This window comes from Lupinus angustifolius, chromosome LG12 (genome assembly GCF_001865875.1).
Source record: "Lupinus angustifolius cultivar Tanjil chromosome LG12, LupAngTanjil_v1.0, whole genome shotgun sequence".
Lineage (NCBI taxonomy): Eukaryota > Viridiplantae > Streptophyta > Magnoliopsida > Fabales > Fabaceae > Lupinus > Lupinus angustifolius.
Genome location: NC_032020.1, coordinates 14,941,383 through 14,954,476, shown reverse-complemented (window position 1 = coordinate 14,954,476; position 13,094 = coordinate 14,941,383). Strand labels below are relative to the sequence as shown.

Genomic DNA, 13,094 nt, shown 5'->3' with positions numbered 1-13,094 from the left:
GCACGTGCGGCTGTAATTATTACATACCCACACACATATACTCAATGCCTGCGCATCTCATCCCCGGAAAAGAAAAGGTCAAATTATTAAAATATTCGATGAAACTAAAAGGATGCCACTAGCTTTTTTCACTGTCTCAATTCACCACTATTCAAATAACGTGATCCGTTATGTTCCCTCTTTTTCCCTCATCTCATAACGGAATTTCCCTCCTTTAAAATCTCCTATCCTCTTCTTCCACCAAAATTACTCATTCATCCTTATCCTTAAACATAAGTTTTCTGTTTTCTCTTTCAATTCAACTTTAAACAACAACAAAAACTATTTCTTTACTCTATGATTAAATTATTTTAAACTAGTGTTTTATGTTACCTTTAATAATTGCCAATTTTTTCAAAAATGTTTTTCATATAATAATATTAAAATAAAGTTGCAATTAAAAAAGGTGACTAATATCCATGTAAATCGTCACTAATTTTATTCATTTGGAACTAAATATTTTCCTTTCAAAAAGTATGTAGAACTTTTCTTTTTTTTCTTTCTAAACAATGTTGAACAGAACAAAAGGGCAAAATGGTATTTTAATCACGTGAAGTTCGTTATATAAACCTACGGTGGTTCAGAATCCAAAAAACAATCACTTGCCATTACCCTGTCAAAAGCAATTTTCCTCATCTTCCCAGTTCCCTCATTACCGTACTCATTCCTCTCCTTCTCCCTTTTTCTCTTCTTTCCTCAATTCAATTCAAATGGAAAACCAACACAACAAAGAACTCGACCTTCTACCTTCACCACGTTCCCACGCCGCCGATTCCTCCCTTCTCCGGTTGCGATCATCGACCACAACGGAAACCGGTCCCTCCCTGGACCTCCAGCTGTCGATCAGCGTCGGTCCGCCGGCGATGGTGGAGGCTCTGAAGTGGGAAGCGGCGGAGCAAATCAGGCTAGCGGCGATGGAGAAGGCGTACGCTGAAAGAGTGAGAGAACTGACACGGAGGGAGATGGAGATGGCGCAGTCGGAGTTCTCGAGAGCGAGGGAAATGTGGGAGAGAGCGAGAGAGGAAGTGGAACGTGCTGAGAGAATGAAAGAAATGGCCACAAGGCAAATGGATTCTACGTGCATGGAGATAACTTGCCATTCTTGCAAGCAGAGATTCAGGCCAGCTTAATTCATTTTTGCTTTCACAATCCAACTTTCATAATGTTCAGTGCTATTTTTAATCTCTCTTATTTGCTTTTATAGTTTCTAAGTTCTAACTTATAATTAAGGAACCAACTCAAATAAATTGATAACACTGTCATTCGCTTTCTTCATCAACAATATCTCTAAAGTTTGTAATTAAGAAACTTATTTTATTTTTCTTGTGTCAATTGTAATAATATAAATGCATCGCAAGAGGTTTGGTTCCCTGAGTAAGATAAATATAAATAAAAAAATCTTTTACATGAATCTCCTAATATGATTCAAATTAATTGAGTGAGAGAAATATGATGTCATAGTAGCAATATTACTCTTAGTATTTTTATTATCCTCTTATGATTTTCGTTCAAGTATAATTATCCTTCTCAAATCAAAATAGATGGAAGTCTTAGAGAACAAATCCTCTCCATACGGCAGAAGTCATTACTGGAGCTATGATTGCTAGAATGAATAGTACATATTTAATTCAAAAATTAATTTAAATATATGTTGTTTTAAGGCACTTAATCACCTGGTGAGGATCTTATCTATTACTGAAGAAAGAAGTACCTCAAAATCAAAAGAAAAAAAATAGTGTTAAGTAACACTTTTATCCTTAAATATAATTATACGGTAGTTCCATCCCTAAAATCAAGTGAGTCTAATGCTTAGCCACCATAGTTTTAATTTATATGATTTTTCTAAGTATGCTCTCGTGAATTACTTTTACCAAATATGCAATTATTTATCTCGATGTGAGTTAGTTAATTAAGTTCATGCGATGTGTTTTGTACTTATTTGATTCTACCTATATGTTATACTTGTGAAGATGTGTATCAGGAAGTGGAGACAGTACAACTAATACATAAGCGAAGTGCTATTATAGGATTAAGATCAAATCAAGTTTAACACAGCTATTTTTTATTAAGTACAAGTACCCCTGTTGTGTAGTTTTCAAGAATTTGTTTGGTATATATTTCGAGGATTGCAACCATGATACCGTCACAAACTTCTGCGGATATTTAATTCAGTGCCGGTAAATTTATTGTCAAAGAATAGAGCCTTCATCTCTCAATCAAAATCATCACATGACTGTCCAATCTATCATTTTCAATATTTTCTTTTCTTTTATTTATTTAATTATCCAACCATTCCTCTTCTGAACATCAGTACAGTAGGACTATTGTCCTTTTGTTCCTGTATAATCAAACATAGCTTATATTAATTAACGTCATAATTACTCAATATTCAGTAATATTCTGCCTCCCATATATAGTATTTAAACTGATCATGAATGAATGTACTAGATGGCCCTTCAGCCATTAGTGAGTCAACAAAGTTAGATATGGTGAAACAACAAAGACCCAAATTGTGAACTTCGATGATGTAGAACAAATGAATCAGAACAAAAAACATAGTATGGCACCAATCACAAGACTTAGCATAGCTGTATCCACTTGTATTCAACTCCTTAACTTTTTTGCTCATATCACAGGCCAAACAAAATAACACCCACTATCCCTGTCCATATTGGATCGGATTATATTACCAACTAAAAGCAGCATCAATCAGAGAAGTAGTGATCCAACAGTAGTTTGCTGCTTTTCAAAGATGTTGCAAGATTGCTATTAGCTTGATTTGTCAGCAACCTTCTAAGTAACATATAAAAGGCTAAGATACAGTTCAAAAAGTGTCAAGGGTGTGGTACTATAATACAGTAGCCACTTTGATTCTATTATGAACTGAAAAAGAGTATATAGTGGGGGCAAAACATAGACTTTGCCCAAAAGTACGTTATGGAAGGCATGGAGTCACAATCATGATCAATTAATTTTTTACCAAATCCTCAAGCCTTAATTATTCAATATTTTCTTACATTAGCACAATATTAAATTGTGACCCCCTTCAAGGTTAGATTGACTTTATTGTAATTGTGCAGTATTGCATGAAAATGTTGTGAAGTTACAAATGCAATTGTGATTCGATTGCAGAGATGGCTAAAACGAAATTGTAATGGCCCTAATCATCATTAGAAAACTAGGTTTAAAACTTTGTTGCTTTAAGGAGTAATGATGTTAGTATTATTTTTTTCTTGAATTGGCTTACAAACCACTAGTGGTATTATCTATAAACAAACAAAGATTTGTTATCCCAAATCTTATCTCATACATTGTCATGCTCAATAATAATTAGCCTGACATATTTTTATTGGTAGAGAACAAAATATGAGACATGATTTGAGACAATAAATATGGGTTCCTTATCTACCAACAAGATACCTAAACTTGCTTCAAAAGAAAGTTTCTGAATGCCGCCCTTTTTATTATATGATTGATGCTTGTAGTTACAAATATTTGTTCTGATTCTATTTGGATGAAGGATTTAGTTAATGGCTCCTTTTTAGCTGTATGGTACAGAAATCAACATTCTTTCTTTTTTTCCTTATATTGGGTACATGTAATAGCACTCTTCAATGCCACCTTTTTTTAAACAAAAAAGGAAGTTACGGAAAGACACTAATTGTATTGAACCCCACTATACTGTTATACTAGTAGAGACTTTATCACTCAACAGTTTTTTTCATCAAATAAATTCTTTTGAATTTGTAGCAGGTATTACAACTTTAATTTTTCTTCTTTTTATGAAGCTTCAAAATCATCAGAAAAAGATAGGAAAAAATCAAAGATGATACGGTTTCCAAAACAATATGAGTAGTGGTCAATAGTTTAATTTTTTCCCTTCAAAGACTTCTATACCAACAGTAGAAAATCAATAATGCTTTCTATGAATCTGAACTTAGTTAAAACATTACATTACATGAATCATGAAACGTACCCCGACATATAACCAGCTGAATCACAGTTACATTGTCTTTTATATTTATTTGGTTACAATCATAGAATTGCTAGAACAATCAATTTTTCATTCAGAAAATCGAGAGCATCATAAAGATGTAGGACATTGTTTACTGATCCATCGAACTAGTCATCACGACAAAACCTTAATATTTGTCTTTTCAGGTTGTCCGCATATAATTGTCAAGTGATACTGTTTTTCTTACTGGGATCGTGGAGAATCATATGTGTATACGTCTGATGGTTACATGCATGAACCATGATGTAGATATCATATATCATTTTAATTATTTCATAGTTAATGTGTGGGACAAGCAAATCTTGACCAGCATATCGCAGGGATATGCACTGCACAAAATACAACATCATCTGCACTTATGATTACTAAATTTTCTAAGACCATTACCCAATGTTAGCAAAGCTCACTCAATCGACTCTGATTTTCTTTGGCATAAATAAGTTTTTACTATTATAAACTAAAAGCTGAATTAGAATTATATAAAAATTAGCTAACAAATTATGTGATGTGTAAAATAAGATAAAGTTATAACTTCTAACTTATTTATACTATGTTATCAAATTGGAACTTATAAACTAAGGTGTACTAAACTAAGTTTATTTAACCAATAATACATTGGTCTAGTGACATAAGGCTTAATTGGATTTTATATGAATCAAAAAGTTAAAGATTCAATTTCTAGAAGCGACACTACCCTATAAAAATTAGTTCTATGTCTATAAGATCAAGCTATATCATTTGTTATACAAAAAAATATGTTTATTTATCAATCATTACAGAGTAACTTATTTTCGTGAAATAATTAAGCTAATTGATTAGCTTAAAAAATGATTTTGTAATGTAATAATAATTTTTTTTAATCAGAACTAATTTAATTACTAAAAAGAAAAAAATGTAGCTACTATCTAGGTCAATTGAAGGTTATAGGCTAGAAATGAAATCCGCTACAGTTCCAAATTGTCAATTACTACTATGGAAAGGAGAGGAACGAAAATAATAAATGAATGCTCATTTTGTCATGTGAAGATTCAGGTTCAGCAAAGATGATATAAGGTATTCACTGACATAAAGGAGGAAAATATTTCCAAAAATGAGGGAACTGTATTGCATCACTTTCTAGGCAGGGAAGAAGATAAGGAAAAAATAGAATGGAATGATCAAGATTGTTCAATCAAATCACTTAGCCAATAAGGTAAAAAAGGTAGTTAGCTTTTGGACGTATACGAAAGTTCAGATCCTGTTAGACCAAAACTCTTGTAGAGTCACACCATGTGAGCTTATAGAGCAAAACTTTCCGAAATTGGATTTTGCAAGTATTGCTCTGGTGATGTTTAATTACGAAATCCAGAAGAATAGAAATAGCCATGGTTCATGTTCTAGATAAACATAAATGGCTAAGTTGTAAAGATATATTGAAAAATATAAATGAAGTTATCATAAAAAGTTTTCAATGGAGTTTATCTATCCACTTGCTAATAAAAATAGCAAAATTAAAATGGGTTGCCGGAATATGTAACAAATAAATATATCGATGTGAGTGGCCAAGGTGAAAGGATCGGAAGACATCGACAACGACGAGACTGGAGAAAACGCGAAACTATGTCAACGTTGTTAGAGTCCCTTAATGACAAGTAATAAAAAACATGACACTGTTATTAATTTTAACTTATGTCAATTGTTTAATATATATAATATATCAAGAGTAATATTTATACAATTTTAATGTAAGGATTCATATACAAATAATACATCATTCATCATTTATTTGTATTACTTTTTTGAAGAGGTAAACAATAACTAAATATAATGATAAATGATATACTGACAGTGTATAAAACTTTATGTCTAAATTCTAAAATATTGAGAATAATTAAAAATTATCACTAAATGAAAAAAAAAAGACTTAATTAATAATATATATAGTTATCGAATATGAATAAAATTGAAAAAAGTTTGACCATGCCTTAAAACAGTAAAACCCTATTTTAGCTTTGAAAAGAAAAACTAAAAATAAAGAATGAACGGACGGACGGATTTTAGAATAGTTAACTGTAGAATGTAAATTAAATTCTTTTTTATCTACAGAATGATCCTACTCCAAATTTCAGTCATTCTTGTTCTTGACCATGTCAAAAAGCCCAGGTCCACTTACTCTAAAGGAAATTCAAATTTAACAAAAAAAACTCGTCTCTTGAGATGAGATGAAACTAATCAGATCATATCGATTTAGGTGAATAACTTTTTAACTATGGTATTATATTTGAGGAGTAAATGTGCAATGATTTGTGCAGATGACAATGAAAGAATCTTGGTTCAGGCCACCCAGATTTCACGGGTGATGCCGCCAAATACTTCCTTGCTTCAACGATTAAAGTTAGTTTCTGGTTCCATCAAAGATGCTCAATAATGTTACATTGTTTTCTTTCTATGATGTTTCACCCGCTGAAAGATACTTTCCCAAAGTCTGTCAACTTAACTGACTGTAATCTTAACAAAAGAAATTTGTGAAAAGTATTCACCAGGGAAAAAAATTATTGGAAAATGACCAATCATTCTGCCCAAAGCCATTTTTACTGGAATCATACCGATGAGGTCTAATACAGTGCCAACTAGGCCCATATCCCTAAGCCCATTACTGGATTAGTGATTCATGAGATCCCATCAGCAGAAACGTGGAGTTATATTATTTTTTATACCCAAATGTTAGGATATTAGTTTTTGTAGTGGTCCAACCTTCAACATTTTTATGTCATATTTCTTAAATTTTTCATTCTAACTATTTGACCAACTTATAATAATCTTTGAAATTTATTTTAAGTCCAATATATCAATGCTTTTCCATATTATATTAAATTTAGTATCTCTCAATGTGTGCCACTATGTCTTGTCACATTTGGTTGATAAAAAAAATAAAGTTATCAAATTTATTTTGAAATCAAATATCATAATCAATCAAATGCTATAATACATGACACATTTATAATAGAGAATACGATCTCTCCTTTGTTATATCTTCTAAATATATTTCCCTAAAATTCCATAGGTCAAGTTAGACAATACTGCAATTGTGTAGGCTCGCTCATGCAAAAATTGTCAGCGTATTGGCCCGATTTAAAACTGTCCAGTGGAACGTTTAGAATATAAAAATGCTAATTGGTTAACTAGTTCATATATATATATATATATATATATATATATATATATATATATATATATATATATATATATAACTAGAATAGTGGTGACTACTTCTCTGTAACGCTTGCTCTGTCATGGCAGAATCTTGTGGAATATGTGTGACCCCTGATTCTGAAATGCCATAATTTCCCTTTACAATGCAACAAATTCTCATCACATAGGAATTCCCAAGAAAACCATTTCTCTACCATACGATCCACATCATGCACTACTACATCACATGTTTTATTCCCTACAGATCTTGCTAGTACACTAGCAGAATAAATGGTAGCCATTCTCCCTAATGACTCTGCTGAATCCCCAATTGGTCCATCTATAATAATCATATCCCATTTTTTTCTATACACTTCCACTGGAAGATTTTTCAATGCAAGTTTGCACTTTGATTTTTGAAGCAATGTGGAGTTTGGTGCACAATATGGGTTGTGTCTTGCATGCTTGAGCATTTTGTAAGCAGATTTTGCTGGTATGTTGTTATACTCAAGTTTGCATATTTGAGTGGTGTTGGAGTTTATGCTTACCTTGCTTATTTTATCATAGTCATCTTCTAGAATGATGGTGCTACCACCTAGGTTCATTGAAGAGAGGGTAAGATATTGAGGTTGAAACCCAAATATAAGAAGGTTGCATGGGGATTTAAGAGTAATGAGATCTGATAAAACTTTGAATTCTTTCTCAGTGAGGGTGGTGTTGATGTTGGAAGTTCTTCTATGCATTGCATTTGATGCATTAACTTTGTTGTGTTGAAAAGCTTGAGATATGGTAGATTGTATCCCATGGGAAGAAGAGTATGAAGTTTTCAGGCTCATAATTAATCTGAGGATTGATATGATTGAAAGGATTAAAACAAGGATAGGGATGAGTTTCTTTTTGGTGAGAGTCATCTTCACTTTTGATCCTTGGAAATATTTGTGATTACTAGAAGGTTGATCTTCTTGTTCACTGGTTGTGAGTGGAGGATGAAATTGAACTAGAGGTGATAATAGAGGACGAAAATGAAGAACATCTGGGGGCATCTTAGATTCTTTTTTTCACACTATGCTCTCTTCTTTGTGCTACAATGGTGTCATGTTACACCCTTCTTGTAGTGTTGTGGGCTTTTGATGATAATAGTTGTTGTTTATGGGCTCCTTTGTATATTGTAGAGTAGGGAGGAAGTGATGTTTTTGCTTTTGTTACAAGTGTCAGTGTGTCACCTTTCTTTTAATCCAGCTACTGATTGCTACCTAATTGTTGTGCTTGCTAATTGATATGGAGAAATTATACTTTAGTATACTTTGATAGACATGTTACAACAAAACATCAATTGTATATTTGATGATTTATAATTTTTTATTTAAAAATAATTTAAAGTCTATACTCTTAAATTTTTTTAAGGACACGTATCGCGATCTTCTTATTATGGAAAGCTTGATGAAGTTTGGTTCATTGTCAAATTTTCTTTTGGTTTGCTTTATTTGGTGATGTTGAGTAAAATTGAAGATGGTTGTCTAGTGGGTGGTTGCTTGGTCTCATTCAAATTTCAGTCCATATGATAAGAATTTTTGTTATTACATATGTGATGCTTTTTGATTGGTGAGATAATGAGCAATGATTGGTTAGTTTTGTAATTTTCATTTCTACTGTCAGATTTCTCATTTGTTAAAGTGATGCTCAATTTAAGAAGGAAACATTGCCCTCTTTAGGGCCTTAGGGGAGCTAGACATTTCGTCTGAATTGGGCCATACAATAGCAAGAGAACATTGAATCTTGATTCATTCACTTGTATCTTTTCCCCCATCTAAAATTTATTTTACTCATACTTAAAATCCTTATATAAATGTGCTACTGGTGCATCAATAATGAAAGATTAAGATCAGATGAGTAGTAGGTAATATGTTATGTCAGGGAAATTTGGCTCTACAAAGTGAATGAAAAAGAAATTTGTTCAAGAAAAAGAAACGGAAAACAAATCTTAAAAAAATTGTGTTTAAACAATGCCATTAAGATATTTGTTAACACAACATATAAAACAAGATAAAATTATGAAGAAAAAAGGATTATGCACCAAACGTTAGGTTGCTTTTTTAATTATTTCACGTCCAACTTATACTTGAATAAAACAATTCTAATATACCAACAATATGTTAATCTAGTGGTGTAAAGTTATATTAGATCTCCAGTATAACCAAAAGATTAACGATTCAATTCCTAAGAGTGATATTTATTAGGAGTGGTAATCATACATCCCAAAAGAGATTACTTACTAACTGGTACCAAAAAAAAAGCAATTCCAATCTAACTCATTCAAATTCAATTATGCAATTGCGCGTAGTCATCCACTCATTGTCAATGTCAATATATGTTAAGTTAATGTTCAATATAGTCGTTGTTGTTGTGAGTGATGGCCTTGTCCATATCCAATCTTCATTTTAAGGCATCTTTAAACAGAATAATACCCTCTCCCTCTCTCTTAATAAAGATCAATATTAGTATTTTTTTTAAGGAGAATAAACTCAATAAAGATCAATATTAAGATAGATTTATTTTGATCTTTAAGGAGTGGGGGATTTATTTTTTCCCTAATTAATTTAGAAAATTTGTCATTAATTTTGTTTGTTGATTTTTTAGTAAGAAACACTACTGGGGGAGGTTGTTTCCAATCCTATAAGATTCTGCCAATAACATATTACTTTGCCAGAACAAAATAGTCTTCTTCGTGGATTGTGCTCTCAACATGTAGAGTGTGAAGAAAACATTATTTGTTATATAAGTTATGCCACTTGTAATATAACAAATTCTTTTATTGAATTTTAAATTAGATTTATTTTGTTTAAATCAATATGCTACGAGAGAAGAGTACTTTAAGAAATTTCCATTTTATTTTTCATTTAAATCTAATTTCCCTCCATTATAGTAAAGAATTATGTCTGATATAATTAATATCATAGTTCTCATTAATTCCAAAATTAATTATTTCTCTTTCAGATTAGCAATTCTAGACAGTTGTATGCATAAATATATAATATAATGATTATAATGTTGATCTTACCCTCTGGAATCTGATTTAGTTCTCTGTTAAAGTTGATTTAACTAACTATGCATGGAATTTTACCAGACCAAATTCCAATCCCAGTCAATTTTTTCAGTTCAGGTTTTTTAGCTGGGATTACATCTAATGTCTTGCAACTACTAAACACTATAAAAAATATATTTTCAAGTGGCTAATGTAAAGTAACCAACTTCCTCATCAATAATCAAGGTATAGAAACTCTTTTTCTTTGTGCTAATCTCTTTGGGGGTCTGTGTTGTCCCTTCCAACAAATGTTGCTTCCAGGATTTAGCAGTATCTTATATCACTAGACCAACATCTTCTTAGTAAATAATAACTCTGATATAACTTTAATTGAGTCACATAGTTTCCTTGAAATCATACATGAGGCCATGCTTGTGTTGACATTCCACCAAGGTTGTCAAATGATCATTTTCCATCCATAATATAAAATTCCCAAGTGATGTTGCCATTACCAATTAACAAATATGTTGATTTTGATGCCATTGGATTGCTTCACCTCAAAAATCTTTTCTACTAACTTGTTCTTTACCTCAATTCATAGAGGTAAGAATCAAACATAAGTTCAAATAATGTTAATCATGGTCTAATATGAAAACCAATAGTAGCTAGAAAAGTATAACTCAAGAGAGTACACTGTGCAAACCATGGTTAAGGCATGAGAGAAAGATATCATATCACAATTTCATCATTAACTATTCAAAAGCTTTTGCTATTGTCATAGTTGGCTTAATTATCTAATTTAATTATTTATTTTTTAAATTTCTTTAATACTTGGCCATTAGACTCAAAGCTTCAACAAGAGATGTCATCTCAGTGATTTTGGCTATATTAAGTCTTCATTTCACAACATATCCATGCTTTTTTTCATCTTATCTTCTCATTATTCTTTTTTCTGGTGCCTTCTTTTGTCATATTAATTAGTACTTAGTAGAATCCACTACACTTATTAAGGTTTCAGTCCTATTTGTGGGAAATTTGTTGGTCCAATTCTGTGATCTTTGTGTGATTACCAAGTCTTTTAGAACTCATTTCTGACAAGGCTTTTGTACATATAATCCTGTGTTCTCTTTGCCATCTTTGTACCTAAGATTTCCCAGATATTCTACACAGAAAAACAGGTTTAAGGTTTCTGCAAGTGAAGACAAATATTGCTATGGGAACTAACAGCGAGGAGCATCTAGGATCTGAGGTAAACTGGTCAAAATTCAAGGCTATATTCAGTTCATGTTTGTTCTTACTTGTTAGTTGTATTTGAAGTTTTAAAACTTGAATACTCCTAAACCTTATGTCAGGTAATATATCAGGAGATAGTAGAAAATGAAGTGAATGGCACTCATAGTATTCCTGTGGAGCCTATACACAGATTAATAACAGAGAATATCAAATCAAACAGTATGGTTATAAAGGTAAGGAAAATGTTATCTCAATCTCAGTTACCTTGTTTTTTTTATGTAGAGATAGTATTAGATGTTTTAATAAATGGAATTACATTCTGTACCAAAACAGAAAAGACATGCAGTAATTCCTCCTCACATCATAGCAGAAGCCATATCGATGATCCGTGAACTTGATCTTAGATGGTCAGGACCAATAACACAGAAAGAAATGGAGTATGTTGAACAATATGCACTAGCAAAGTATCCAGAATATGCAGGGTTGATTCAAGGAGATGGAAATGGAATAGACTTATCTAGCTTCATCATCAATGAGGAGCCTTCAGAACCGATGTCAGATAATGATAGGAGGAAATCACCAAGAGGGACCCCCAGAGAGTCTTCGGGTTATTTATTTGGCGGTAACCTCCCTGAAATGGATAGGACTCAGTTGGAGCCATCGAGATTACAAGATATCCTCAATAAAAAATCCTCTTTTCCTGGAAGTTTCATCTCAATCCCGGAAATCCAAGCGCACAATAAGGTTTTGAAGCAGTTTGGTTTGCCTGATGATGAATACTTGGTTCTCTTCACTACAAGTTACAAGGATGCTATGATGTTGGTGGGGGAGAGTTACCCTTTTGTTAAGGGAAACTACTACATGACAATTCTCGGTGAACAAGAAGAGGATTATATCAAAGAGTTTGCTTCTTTTAAGGAGTCTAAGGTGATTCATGCACCCAAGACTTGGCTGGATTTGAGGATCAGAGGGTCTCAGCTAAGCCAAAACTTTAGGAGGAAGTGTAAGATCAACCCAAAAGGACTATTTGCTTATCCTGCAGATGTGAATGGAACAATGCATTGGGTTTCTGAGGCTCATAGGAACTGCTGGCATGTTTTGCTTGATGCATCGGCCTTGGTTGTTGGAAAGGATAATCTGAAACTTGCACTTCACAGGCCTGATTTTGTGGTCTCTAGTGTTGATAACAATCATTCCAATGCTTCAAGAATCACTTGCCTCTTAGTGAGAAAGAAATCCTTTGACACTTCTTCCACTGCTTCATCTCTGGCTAATGAATGAGTGAGAATATGTGTACTTTGTTTGATATTTTTAGACCAAAATTAGAACTGCATAGTTATTTAGCAGTGTCTTTATTTGGTATCACCATGGATTCTGAGAAAAGTATTAATTGTCCTGGCCTACTTTGTAGATTGAATAAATTATTCAACACATGCATAGAGAAAACCACTTATTACTGGTTTGGATGCATATGTATTCAATTCCCAATATTTTAGGTGTGCTGATTATTGTGATCTTGATTTGGTTTTTGCTGCAAACCCCATTTTTCCATAACACTTAATCTGTCTTGAAGAATTTGTATGCTCTCAATTAAGTACTAAATTCATATGTATC

At 32.4% G+C, this 13,094-nt stretch overlaps 3 protein-coding genes across 3 annotated transcripts; 2 read left to right on the top strand and 1 right to left on the bottom strand.

The window, feature by feature from the left end:
• LOC109362887 (protein indeterminate-domain 16-like) lies at positions 643-1,318 on the top strand. The gene has a single exon (XM_019608956.1). The coding sequence runs from the start codon at positions 750-752 to the stop codon at positions 1,167-1,169; it is 420 nt and encodes a 139-aa protein (XP_019464501.1). The 5' UTR covers positions 643-749; the 3' UTR covers positions 1,170-1,318.
• On the bottom strand, positions 7,291-8,393 carry LOC109362886 (glucuronoxylan 4-O-methyltransferase 1). Its single transcript, XM_019608955.1, has one exon. The coding sequence runs from the start codon at positions 8,266-8,268 to the stop codon at positions 7,300-7,302; it is 969 nt and encodes a 322-aa protein (XP_019464500.1). The 5' UTR covers positions 8,269-8,393; the 3' UTR covers positions 7,291-7,299.
• On the top strand, positions 11,264-13,018 carry LOC109362885. The gene is made up of 3 exons (XM_019608954.1): positions 11,264-11,496; positions 11,600-11,713; positions 11,814-13,018. The coding sequence occupies exons 1-3, from the start codon at positions 11,461-11,463 to the stop codon at positions 12,759-12,761; spliced, it is 1,098 nt and encodes a 365-aa protein (XP_019464499.1). The 5' UTR covers positions 11,264-11,460; the 3' UTR covers positions 12,762-13,018.